Source organism: Diceros bicornis, chromosome 1 (assembly GCF_020826845.1).
Source record: "Diceros bicornis minor isolate mBicDic1 chromosome 1, mDicBic1.mat.cur, whole genome shotgun sequence".
Lineage (NCBI taxonomy): Eukaryota > Metazoa > Chordata > Mammalia > Perissodactyla > Rhinocerotidae > Diceros > Diceros bicornis.
This window is the reverse complement of record NC_080740.1, coordinates 20,893,666-20,907,335: the sequence shown is the minus strand read 5'-3', so window position 1 is coordinate 20,907,335 and position 13,670 is coordinate 20,893,666. Positions and strand designations below refer to the sequence as shown.

Below are 13,670 nucleotides of genomic sequence, written 5' to 3'. Positions count from 1 at the left end.
AATAAAGAGAAATGATATGGCATGAGATTTCCTTCCCTGCATTTCTATCCATCCTCCTGAAAAATTGTACTTATAATACTACTGAAATTAATATTTAAAATTGGAATCCTCATCAATTCTTCCCAGGGAATATTGTGAGAGTAGAACCAAGACTAACAGCATGGACTCTGGAGCCAGACTGCCTGGGCTTGAATCCTGGTTATGCCACCAACTAGATGTATAATTTTGGCAAGTTACTTAACTTCCCTTTGCCTCAGTGTCCTTATCAGAATAGGGATATTTTTAGTATCCATTTCATAAGGTTATTATGAGGAAGAAATTAGTTAATATTGGTAAAGTAGATAGAACAGTGCTTGGCATAAATAAGTGCACAACGCATGTTTGGTGTTGGAAAAAAACGTAAAATAAAGTATACAGACAAGACAGTGTAGCGTTTGAGGGTGGAGGTTCTAATCCCTACTCCACTACTTGTTGGCTGTGCAAATGTGGTGTAGTTACTTAACCTCCTTAAGCCTCAGTTTCCTCCTTTGTAAAACAGAATAATTGCCAAAAGTAGTGCCTGCTTCACAGAGTTTCTGAGGATTAAATGGGGTGGTCTGTAGCAAGCACATAGCAGTGTCTGCTTCCTTGCGCCAATGATTACAAATATATATTTTAATTTGTGTGGGCTTTCTGTCCCTGTGCATTGGGTTTTATCTTGAATTCTTCATCTCACACTTGTAGGTTGTTTCTGGACCTTTGGAGAACCAGGGATCCTTTGAAAGGAATGGCCATGGGGAGAGTGAAGGCAAGCAAGGCTGGAAGATAAATTGCTTAAGGTCCCAAGAGGCCACGCAGGGTTGACTTGTGTTAGGGAATTCCACTACCCATGATCTGGCTCAAAGCTTTGTGGGCCCGGAAACCACACTCATGAGCAGTTCCAGAGCCCATCTGTCCCCCAGAGCTGGGCTCATATTAATGAAGCTTATACAACTAATGTTCAGGCTCAGAATGCCAATGTTTCCACTCACAATGAGAAGTGAAACTGCTGGGCCCTGGCTGCTCGTGTCCCAACCCAGCCCATTTTGTGCCTGTAAGCAGGTCACATCTCTAACCAGGCTGTCAATTTATTAAATTGTAATGAGAGACATAGCTACTGAGCTGCTCCTCAAGTCCCTCAAGTTTCCAGCAACTTCTCCCCGAAGACACGCAAGCAGGATACCAAATTCTAATCAGAAAGCAGCTTGGTGAGCGTGGAATCAGAAGGGCAGTTTGTTCTTGGACTCCTAGCTTTCATGGAATTAGAGTCAGATCCACAATAAAGAGGGCCACGCCACCAGCCCAGAGCATCCTTTCCCAGCACTTGAATGGCCACCGCCTATGCTTGCTTCTGAGACTGCTTTGTACCTATTTCTTTGTCTGAACTATGTCTTCCTATCAGTAGAGTCAGTATGTTCAGTCAGATTATTGCCATGCCTAAGGGTCCAAGATTGGCTGTCTATGGGGCACATCTGGCCTTCAAAAGCTTTCGTTTGGCCTCTTATACTATATAGGGGCTAAGATTTAAAAATCAGGAGTATTCACATAACCACCTAGATCTCTAGCCTCTCTTGAAAAATCCAGAGATCTGGACTTCCTGGGCCCTTCCCACATCCGGTCAATCTTCTGGAGCTGAGTAGAGACTGTCCCCTTTAGATGAAGATTGGGTACTGCCCTTCATTCAGTTCGCTATGGTCCCCACCAGGTCCATGACATTGATTTGCATTACCTACTGGTAACGTACATGCCTCTAAGCATTTGAGTTTGCGTCATTCTGACTATTGAAGATGCCTTTGTTTATATGCTCTGACCTACTATATTTTTATTTCAAAGTTTAATTCTCAGATGGCAGTCTTATTTTCTCATTTCCAGATTCATTTCACTGTCACCCCCAAGTATTGAAAGCACATTTTAGTTTGTAAGTCCTAGAGGGTTACAGTGATATGAAGACTGAAGTGTAAAGCTCATCGCTTGAAGGAAGTGGGATACTCCTAATCTTTCCTCAGGAAATATGTGATGCTACTCTCCACCATTCTCTATTTCTAGCTCAAGAGTCTCTCCTTCCTCTTAGGTGAAGAATATTAAGTATTCTCATATGCTATACTTTTTTAAAGGCTATAGATATTACCTACACTGAGACAAACATAATGTGAACATTGTATTTACAAAAAAGATAAATTTGGATGCTTGGTTTACAAATGTATTTACCGTAGACTTTCTTTAAGGAACAAGAGCTTATTTTTAACTTTAATGTTATAAATTATTAATAATCTGATACAGGCAGATGTGCCATTTCTTATGATTTCTAAGAACTATTAGCTTTTTTTCTAACTTTGCCTCTAATGAATGGAGAAAATGTCTTTATGTAATTGGATCCCTGATTGTAAAAATGAATTTGTTTCCCAAGGAAGCATTTTTTTTTCAAATGAATAACCAGCTTGTTAATTTTTATTAGTCTTCTAAATAAATTAGGATTAATTCATGAGTGATCTATTTGGGAAAATAGATCTGCTTGAGAAAATAGAAATGTCAGTTGTAGGTGTTACTATATCTCATAGGTCCATAGTACCTCAAATTACTACTTTATATCTTGAATGATCTTCGGGGTACAAGGTAATAACATATTCTCTTCTCTCTGCTTCCATAGCATCTTGTATATATCTCTTACAATTAAGTTTACTCCATCTTATTTAAACTACTATTAAATTAAATAATGAGTTAGCACAATCTCTGGCACATGGGTACTTCTCCATTTCATCATCACCATTGTTGGCTGCTTCCAAGTTTTCTTCTTAAGTTAGACTGTACATTTCTTAATTGTATGGACTGCTTCATGTTTATACTCTCTAACAGTATGGAGCTCATAACAGGTGCTCAGTAAATGATGAACTGAACTACTCATTGGAAATAGGAATTCTTCTCAGTTCCTCTTTAGATATGCAATCTGACATTAATGTTGGGAGTGTTTTAGGAATAATGACTAACCAACACTTAATTTTCACCATATTTTTGACTCAAGAAATATAAGTAACTAAAAAAACCCAAAGTTTTAAATTAAAAAAACAAACCATAAATTTTAAAATAATAAACAAACAGAAAAGGTATCATAAATAATGATAAAACAAACTGCTTGTTGAAGGGTGATATCTCTAACTCATATAATTGACAAAGGAGTAGAACTGTAATATACAACAACTTCCCAAAAATGAGTAAGGGAAAGACAAAAAAACCCAGTAGGAAAAGGCCAATAATAATAATATGTTCAACTTCAATAGTAATCAGGGAAACCCAAATTAAAACATTGAAATTCTAAACCAATTACACGGCAAAAATGTCAGTCTGGAATATCAAGATTCTTGATGTTTCAGAGTCTGGAATCACAATACTGTGGAGATTGTTTGCAAGAATATAGTGCAACAAAAACTCTCATACACTGCTGGTTGAATTGTAAAGTAGTCTAATTATGTTGGGATGTGGTTTGGCAATTTCTAGTAAAGGTGAAGCCATGCATGTCCTATGACCCTGTAATTCCATTCCTAGGTATCATCTTTAGAGAAATTCTTGCACATGTACAAGAATTAGAGTAGTTTAATAATAGCAATAAATTATAAATAATCTAAATGCGCACCAACAGGAGAATGGATACATGGACTGGAATGCTATATAGCAGTTAAAAAGAATAAACTATGTAGAACTACATGTAAATCTCAAGAAGATAATATTAAGCAAAAATAAAATAAAATAAAGGATCTATATAGTGTGATACCATCTTATAAAGCTTAAAACATGCATCGATATCTTGTTTCTGGATACACACATATCTAATAAAAATATAAAAAGATATCTGAGAATGATAAAAGATAACCTTGGAGAGTGTTTACCTTTGGAGAGAAGGGAAAGAGATGAGATAGGCAGTGGCATCTGGAGGCTTCCATTTTATCTGTAATATTTTATTTCTTCCAGAAAATCTGAAGCTAATTTGACATAATGTTAAGATTTTAAGTGGAGGCAAGAAGAATGGAAGGAGAAATTCAACAGACTCTGTAGGAGGTTTAAGTTATTAGGATAAGTGGGTTTTGAGAATAAAAGAGAGCAGTACTCATGGCTTGATAAACTCGTCAGTTCGTCAGCACTGTATGAATTCCAATTCTGGTTAGCTATACTAAAGGTCAAAAGAGCTCCAGCTCCCACCTTAGACTCTAAGCACCTTTAGCTGTGTAATTTTTAAGGAGGAAATACTGTGGAAATCTAAGGGAATACAAAAGCATGAGGTGGTATCAACATGCCAAGATAATGTGGAGATTTTTGAAGACTAGAGCAAGCCCCAAAAGCAACAAAAGGTTCAGATTTTATGTTAATTAAGAAAGCAATTGTGCCCAATTCAGAGGCCAGAAGTTTTTCAGTGAGCTGATAACAAGCAAGTTTATTTACTCTAAATTAATATAAAGCATATTATTATAAACATTTGGCTGTTGATATGTTAACAGTTGAAGAAATTCAAGCTGTATTTTTATGACGTCAGTAAAAGAGGCTTCAGGAGGCAGAGAGAAAAAAGTCACAGTCCTTGGCCAATGTTAGAAGGTACATTGGAGATTCTAACGTGCTTGGCTGTCTGTTCCTCTCTCTCTGTCCTGTCTTTGTCCCTGTCTTGGCATATCCTTCAACCAGACTGAAAAATCAGAAAATACCTAAACTTGGGCTGGTAAAGAATGAGGAAAGTGAGACAGAGAAGAGAACTTTCATTTCTGTTACACTGTTTTAAAAAAATAATAAAGAAGAGTAGTCCATTTAGAGTGAGAATAATGGAGTAAAATATAGAGATATAAAATATCGAATTATTTTGTTTTATAGAGTAACATGTTCTTTTCAAATCACCTAAAGAATACAAGAGTTCATTTTTATTTTAAAAGATTTATACAATAGGTAATAAACTGAGCAACATGATTGGATCTCGTTGTCTCCCATCACTCTCTTATTTCAAATCTCTTTCACAGACATAACCACTTGTCCAGAGTTGGTGTGCAGTTACCCAGGTCCTTTTCTATGAATTTGTGTATATAAATTCATGTACACACTACTAGGATACTGTATTTTGCTGCAACCTGTTATTTCCATTTAACATCTTTTAGGGAGCTTTGCATATCAGTGTATCCAGATAACCTGGTTCTTTTTAATAGTTACATAATATTCCCTAAAGTGGTTAACTTGTTAATTATTTAACCCTTCTGTAGTTCATAGCCCATTGCAAAGTTTCCAGTTTTTCACTATTAACAGTTCTGCAATGAATATTCTAATACATCCATCACTACAGCAGAGGGCAGGTGTGACTTAATGCATGGCCAGGTCTAAAAACTACAATAGTGTTATTAGGAATCTGCTTTTCACATCTTTGACTGTTTTTCTCTTGGTTGACCCCATTTTCAGACAACCTGGCCTTGTGTGATAGCAAATACTTCAACTAGAAGTTCTAGGATTACATTCTACAAACTTAACCACCTCTTTCCCAGTAAGAGCAAAAGTGGAGGAGTTGGCTTTCACTGGACCAGCTTGGGTCACATGCCCATCCTTGACCCTTTCACTGTAGCTCTGTGGATAATATGCACCAATTGGTCAGCGCTGGGTCACATTCCCACTTCTGGGGCCAGGTCAGCATGACCAAAACCACATGGATTGAGAGGGAGAGAGGAGTGGATGATTTGCCAAATAAAAATCAGGATGATGATGCCAGAAGGAGGAGGTGCATAGGCTAGTCAGGCAAATATATCAATATCCCCTACAAATGTCTTATAGATAATATTTTATGTTTTTGTGAGTAGGAGATAAATAGACATCCAAATAGTATCCAGATTTATGTCATAAGTACCAAAGTATTCTTATAAGTATCTGTCCAAATCTTTGCTAGAGTAGTGAAACAAGTATGTTGTTTACATATAATATTGTATATGAAAATAAAGCATGTTATAGATTGAAGATCATTAACATTATGAAAAAGAAAATTTTTCAATGCAGGAAAGTGTTACTCAAAATATTTGATAAAAATTCAGTCATATGATAGATCATATCTACACTATGGTAGATACCTAGTTTTAAAACACATTTCTTAATATTTTATTATTTGCTAAACCATAGCATAAATTCTATATTTTATTTATTCAATTATTAAACAATCTTTATTAAATTCTGCTATGTGCTGATCACCATGCCAAGGGCTAGGGATAAAATAATGACTACAACGAGACCTCTACCCTGAGGATTCTTACATTATTGTTAGGGGCCACAGACTATAAATAAGTGAACAAATGAATAAAGGAAAAAATTCCAGGCTGTGAAGCACTATGAAGGAAATTAACAGGATCGTGAGATGGAATGTAACTGAGGAAGGTCGTTTCAGGTGAGGTTATAAGGGAGGACCTCTTTGAAGAGAGAACATATGAACTGCAAACTGAGGACTAAGAATGAACCTCAAACTCTAGACTTGTGCTGTCCAGTACAGTAGCCACTAGCCATGTATGGCTTGAGCACTGGAATGTAGCTAGTTCGAATTAAAATGTTCTGTAGATGTAAAATACACATCAGATCTCTAACACTAGTACAAAAATTGTAAAATATTTAAGTAATTTTTATACTGATTACATATTGAAATGATAATATTTTAGATATATTGGGATAAACATTAAAATTAATTTTACATGTTTCTTTTTACTTTTGTAATGTGACCACTAAAATGTTTAACATTACATATGTGGCTCATCTTATATTTCTATTGAACAGTCCTGGTCTAGATAGTTTCAATCTATTTGCTATTATTGACATGTGTTTTTTCCATCTTTTTGTCCTTGATGATGGTGATGGCAGTCGAATTTTTGTAGTAGATTTTTCTCCAAGGATCTAAGTCTATAATATTTATTGACTGAGGTGTCCAAATATAATAATTCAATGTGTGATCAAGCTTAATACAGCTCAGAGTTAAGAGATAGCCAGTGGTGGAGAATGCACAGAAAATTGCCACATTAGTAGAGGAGTTGTGTCATTAGTCGTGTTCCTTGAGAAATGTTCACGAAACAGATACAGGAGGGCTCGGAGTTGGAGAGGTAGGCAGAGCGAGCAGCACAAAGTGATGACAGCGTAGGACAGGATTTCTGTGGGAATTAGCAATTGCAAACCACAAAGATCTATTTCCATTCTCTACTTAGTGAAGGAGATTCTGTTGTGCTGTATAGAATTGCCTCTTCTTGCATGTTCAAATAGAGTTTTATTCTATACACAGTTTTTGCACCGATGAGAATGTTAGTGGCTTTAGAGTGCCTGTTTTTATATCTGTGTCAGGGAGATATTGGCAAGTTCACACACATTTAATAACATTAAATTACTTCACTGCAGAGAGCAAGCAGAATAGTTTTTCTGGGTGCCGTGCTGTTATTTTCATTTCCATTTGCAGTTTCTGCCACAGGGAAGAGGTTAATCACTGAAAATGTACGTTTGATTTAGCAGGTGAAATTTTTAATTTTTAGTTTGTAAACATTTTAGGACCCCAAATGTGATGTTTGTTATGTAATCTAACTGTTTTGTGAGGAGAAACTCTACCCCTCCTGGTTTGAGAGAGAGTTGAGTCATATCCTGTGAATGTGAAGCAACGGTATTTAAACATCACGGGTTCCTCTTACTTTCCTTCTAAGTCGCTGCAGTTCAGAGCAGCAAGTGCTCTCTGCAAAGAGGCTGTTAACTAGCCCTTGGAGGTGAAGAGCCTCCCTGCCTTGCCGGGATTTCAGTAAAGAAAGCCAAGTCTGAATATGCAGTTCTCTCCCTGGAGTGAAAGATGTTTTGTTTATTTCTAATCAACTATGCTAGATAGCTGCAAGCTGAAAAGTGCCTGCAATTTGCCATTTATTTATAATAAGGTAAGTTCCACATTTTAGTTTACTCGGTATTGTGGCAGCCTTGAATTAACATGGTAGTTTTAGCATATGATTATGTCTCAGAAAATGCCTTCTCACAGGGTATTAAAGGTGGCATTTGAGATTCTAATGCAAGTAATTTTAAACTTACAGTAAAATCCATTTGCAAGATACTTAATTTAATAGATTGTTATTCCTTTTATGATAGTTTTTTATAAAAAATATAATGCCTAAGAAGTGGAAACACTTTAGTAGTTTTATATCATTTTAGTTTTCTTTTTTTTTTGAGGATTAAGTAGAATGAGGATTCTTTTTCTTTTTGCTACTCTATGATCTCGGTTAAAGGTGAAACATTCATAAAACTCATATGATTATGCTTGGATTTTATTCTAAATAATTATAGCTCAACAACCATATTTCTCCATTGAAATAAAAAGTGGTCTTAGAAATTATTAGAAAGTTTAAAGTTGAAAAGTAGTGAAAGTCTCCTGCTCTTTCATATTTGGCTTTATATTTAAGTGAATGGCCACCATATTCATAAACTTCTGATTAATTTGTTTTAAAATGTGTATGAGTTTATCACAAGCCCGCTTCCTGAGCTGCTGTTGGAGACACTCATACGTAAATTGTACGGATAGAGAAATCTGTGGATAGAGAAGTGAAGGAGAGGTTTGTTTTTCAAATTCTTTAAGTTTGCTGCTGAGAGGTTGGGGTGAAAGGCAGGAATGTTGTCTTGGTTTTTCATTGATTGAAGAAATGACATCACATCAGAGTTAAAGGTCATGTCTGGTGTCACATAACTTTGGACATTTAAGGCCTTTGAACTGTTTTGAGGTGGAAAAAATTAATTTGATTTTGAAAGCTATAGCTGTGAATTTATAAGATATTAACAAATGAGGCATTTTTGTATGTTTAATAACAGTTGGCATTAGAATACTTTCTGTCTTCTTAACTGACTCAGTATCATGCTTAGAGATTGTTTCATTTCTATTCAAAATTATACCCATTACAAAATTGCTAGATTCTAAGTACAACATGGAAATTACTTTTCATTAGATATATTCAATAACTTGCATTTTTGCAAAGGTCGAAGCCTTAATGAACTAATGGAAGGCATGCAGTGTTCCTCTGCTTTGAAGGGAAAATTAAAATTAGCTCAACTTCCAAACATATTTGAAGACAGTATTTCTAATTGGAAAAGAAAAACGCTAAAGAAAATGACTTAGCACTATGAAAACCTTTGGGACCCTGCATTGTGAAAAGGCACATATCCCAAAAAATTAGAATACAAAATTTTATAAATAGAATATCGTGATACTAGATATGTATTAACTTCACTTTTTTGCCTGGACAGGGAGGCAGCTACTCTGGTTAGTTAAGAATTCTGCTTGAGAATTCTTCCTTATGCTATATGTGAATTAATAAATGTCAATAAAAAAGAATAGAATGTAATACATCTACATCAAGACAAAAGCATGTCTCACTGCACTTTGCATTGTTTCGGATTCTTAATTATGGATTATAATGGCCATACAAACTGTTGTTATGAATGAAAACTCAGACTAACAAAATGTGGAAATATCAAGTTTTAGTAATATGCTCTGTTTCAAATAAAGACTTAATTATTTATGACATTGTACAGCCAACTGGTAATTACCTGATTAGATTATTGAGGCATCTCGTCTCTCCTTCTATTTTCTCCATCTTTTGGCTATTTTCCTGCTTCTTTGTATTTGCAGAAGTGGTGTGGGGAGTGGGCAAGGAGAGAGAAGTAAAATGAGCAAATGTAAATGGTGCAATATTTCTATTTCTCACCTCTCATAGTGATTTTGATGAGGAAAGAAGTCAGCAATAGGTTATATATAATTGCTAAAATGAGTCTTTTAGATAACCTGTGGATTTCAATTATTAGGGAAATTCCTTGACCTCTGAGATGAAGAATAATTGGGAGCTTGATTGGTACAACCTTATCTACCTTACAGGATTACGCAACAATGAAATAATATCACATATGTTGTTGTATTTTATTAACCATAAAGTGTTAGACATAGTTCTGAGAAATTGTTTTTGTGTTTTCCTGAAGTAAAGGAGCTGAAAAGACATCAGAGATACTAGAATTCCACTCTGGATTTAGAATATTTCTTGTTAGTACTGAGTCTCCTTTTTGTAAATTATTTTACTTGTTCATTTCCAATTTGTATAAAAATATTTTGAAAACATAAGCTCCAAAGATAAAAAATAAAAACCAATTTTACCTAAGCCCCAGTGCTGTTTTAAAATTTCAAATAGCTCAAGGAAACTCATCCTCACTCAAAAAATATTCATCAAATGGCAATTAAATTTTATTTTCAACCTAAAAATCAACATGATTTCCCTCAGTTGGGGACTGCATCAGCAGAAGCATATAGCATGACATTTTTTCTTTCTTTTTAAAGATTTTTCCTTTAAGTAAGGCTTTGAAGGGTTCGTGATGAGGAACTAGAATAGGGAGAAATTTTTTTTTTATAAAATATTCATTGTGACTCCTGAAAACTAACTCTTTCTGGATAGTGGTTGAGATCTGACTGTCTCTGGTGAATTCCGCTGGATATCAAAAGCAGCACAATATTGGGAAAAATAAGTAGTCATAACTCTCCCACCTACTTCTGAAAATCAGTTATGAAGATCACATGAGACTGTGGGTGTGTGAGTCCTTGTGAACTCCACAGGGCTTGTAGATATCACTATCACAAAGTAAGATATACAAAATTATGTATTCAGAGAAGAACTTCGATGTCACCTCATACCTTCTCATTTTACAAAGAAGGGAATTAAGGTACAGAAGGTTAAGAAAGCTGCCAGCTTCACTCAGCTAGTATCTGAGTCAAGACCTAAACTGGGTCTTTCCATCTTCCCAGTTAGCTAGAAGTTGATCAGAAGACCAGCTGTTTCTTGAGTCCTACTGGTAAGCATTTTAAAAAAAATAAATAATATTTTTCAAATGTTGATGAACATCTTTATAGGAAACTACATCCTTGGAGAATATTTCACAGAAGACATATTGCCTCGTCTACAGGTTTTGTGGGCTGAGAATTCTCTGTTGGATCTATTTTAATGGGGCGTGGATTTGTGGAATGATTATCAAACTATAACATCTGACTCTTGCAATCTCTTAACTCTAGTAAGGTCCAAGCCCTTACTCTGGGGAATTGAATCATAAAAGTAAACATGCTTAATGGATAGGGGTAGATTTTGTAGCTTTTAAAAGTGGACATAGTATGGTAGATTGTTTTGATATGTTTGTTGAAAATGCTTAGCATAAAGAGATTCCCCAAAAGCTTACCCTTAAAAAGAGATTAGGAAAATTTAAACAACCAATGAACCTTCAACCATTTCTGCTAAGACTGATATGGCTATTTTATGTTTATGGAACGCTACTCTTTTTCAGGGAGATAAGATGGGAGAAGGATAACTTTTCATAATTACAGAAGTTAATGGCATATGTCTTACTATGCTAACGAACACAATAGATTTATAAAGAAAAATGTTTTTTAAAACCTCTTAACACTAAGATTAGAAGACGGATTAATTAAAAGGTTTTTGTTTTGGTGGTATTAATAAAGGTTATTCCTTATTCCTAAGAATTCAAAACGTGGTCACTATTTCTTTGAATAAAAAATGTAACTCTGGGGCCGGCCCCGTGGCTTAGTGGTTAAGTGTGCACGCTCCGCTACTAGCGGCCCGGGTTCGGATCCCGGGCGCGCAAGGACGCACCCCTTGTCCGGCCATGCTGAGGAGGTGTCCCACATATAACAACTAGAAGGATGTGCAACTATGACATACAACTATCTACTGGGGCTTTGGGGAGAAAAAAAGGGAAAAGAAGGAGGAGGATTGACAATAGATGTTAGCTCAGGGCCGGTCTTGCTCAGCAAGAAGAGGAGGATTGGCATGGATGTTAGCTTAAGGCTGGTCTTCCTCACAAAAAAAAAAAAAAAAAAAGTAACTCTTATGAAAGGTATATACTATCTTCGTATCCTGTGCACCAACTTATAGCTTCAATAAATAAATGAAATGTATCATCACGCTACCTTATGAACAAATCCTAGCCCTGCTTTGTAATAAAGTTCATGTTTACTTTGATTCCAAGAACTATGTGATTCTCCTGTATAACCATTAGGAGACCAAGGAAAACAGATGAGATAAATAGGTAAGGGTGTTAAAAAATTTTGCTAAATATAAATGCAATGAGATAGTGTGGGGTCTAAAGAGAAAGTCCTGGACTATAAGAGTGTGGTGGGAGGAATCAACATTTCTTTGTAAGATTGACCTCTCCTGTGGCTTTGGAGGTAACAGTGAAGCCCTTATCTTCTTTTGATTTTGTTTCCCTATCTACAAAGTTGAGAAAACACTTTAATGCCAGACAGCCATCCCATACATCCCATAGGTGCTTGGTAAATATTGATTAGCAATCCTGTGAACATTAAGGTGGGTGAAGCAAGTTGAACTCAGTCAAAGAGTCCATAGATTAGCTATTGTTGTAAGTGCCAAGGTTTGTAATAAACATCCCCTTGAGAGAAGCCCAAGGAAGAAAGCTTTGGAGATGGTTTGTTGGATTTTAATTCCATCTTAATTTAGTAGAAATACTCAAATTAGTCACTTGGTCTCCCTTTGCTTGAGTCATTTCACTAGTGGGATGGGATTAGTAATATTTATTCATGGAAATTTACAACCTACCCAGATATAACAAATCAATTTCCAAATCTCCAGGCTACAAGTGTTTCTCTCCAAGATGAAAATAATAATAGTGGCTAACATTTCAGGCAGGCTGTATGATAGCTTTTTATGAACTATCTAATTTATTTCTTAAAACAACCTATGAGATTTGGTCACTATTATTACTATTCCCTTTTTTACAGATGGAGAAACTGAAGTATAGAGAAATTAAGTGACTTATTCTCCACATTCCACAAATGGTAGTAGAATGGTGAGAATTGAACCTAGGCAGTCAGGCTTCAGAGCCAGAGCTCTTAACTACATTCTATACTGCCTCCAGTTAGAATCCCTTGATCCCCGTAATATGAAATGACTGCTGTAAAGTGCTACAGAAGGAAAATAAATCTTTTTAATGTTACTACATTTAATCATTTTGAAGACTCCAACATTCTCATTCTTAGTGAAACCCAGGCTTTATGAACAAGACATATACTGAAGTTATTTGAGAATTTATGTAAAACGAGGCTAGAAATAATGTAAAATGTGTCTGGAATGAGCAGATATAACTGAGAGTTCGCCTAGGTAATCATAGTCTTTGGCAATGTGAAAAAATTTCCTTTTTTTGAGAGAGAAACATTTTTCAACGTGTACACAGTCAACTTATGTAGTTGCAGGAAAACTTGTGGGAATTTTCATGTTTTGAGGGAAGATTAATGTCATGTCTACTTTTCTGTGTACACTCCCTAACCATTTCCTGATGAAAGTCATTATTTAGGGGAAGGAGCACATTGAATGAATGGTACAAGGAATTTAGGTCCATTATGCAACTAGATCTATTTGGATCTGCTTTCTCCAGAGACTCCACAAATTATGCTTTAAATTCTGGGGTAGTTTTCAAACTTTCGTGTTTGTCAGGTCTTGCAAACAAGAACTTGCTTCACAATGTTGTACACCCTTAGTGCTAGTATAGTGCCCAATACACAGTAGACGCTCAGTAAGGATTTATGGCAAGTGAGCTGGCTGGCTGGATAGATGGATGGATGGATGGATGGATGGATGGAC

The 13,670-nt window shown here is 35.7% G+C and overlaps 1 protein-coding gene across 8 annotated transcripts in view; it reads left to right on the top strand.

Annotated features, from left to right (window-relative positions):
• Positions 1-13,670, top strand: part of MCTP1 (multiple C2 and transmembrane domain containing 1) — a 501,946-nt gene that overhangs the window by 161,094 nt on the left and 327,182 nt on the right. Inside the window, exon 1 of one of the 8 annotated variants that reach the window (XM_058532478.1) lies at positions 7,709-7,916. The exons of the other annotated variants lie outside the window; for them this stretch is intronic. Within the exon in view, the coding sequence (XP_058388461.1) occupies positions 7,860-7,916 (57 nt within the window). The 5' untranslated portion in view covers positions 7,709-7,859. Of the gene's footprint in view, positions 1-7,708; positions 7,917-13,670 lie in introns of those variants that run through there. 8 annotated transcript variants of the gene reach the window in all.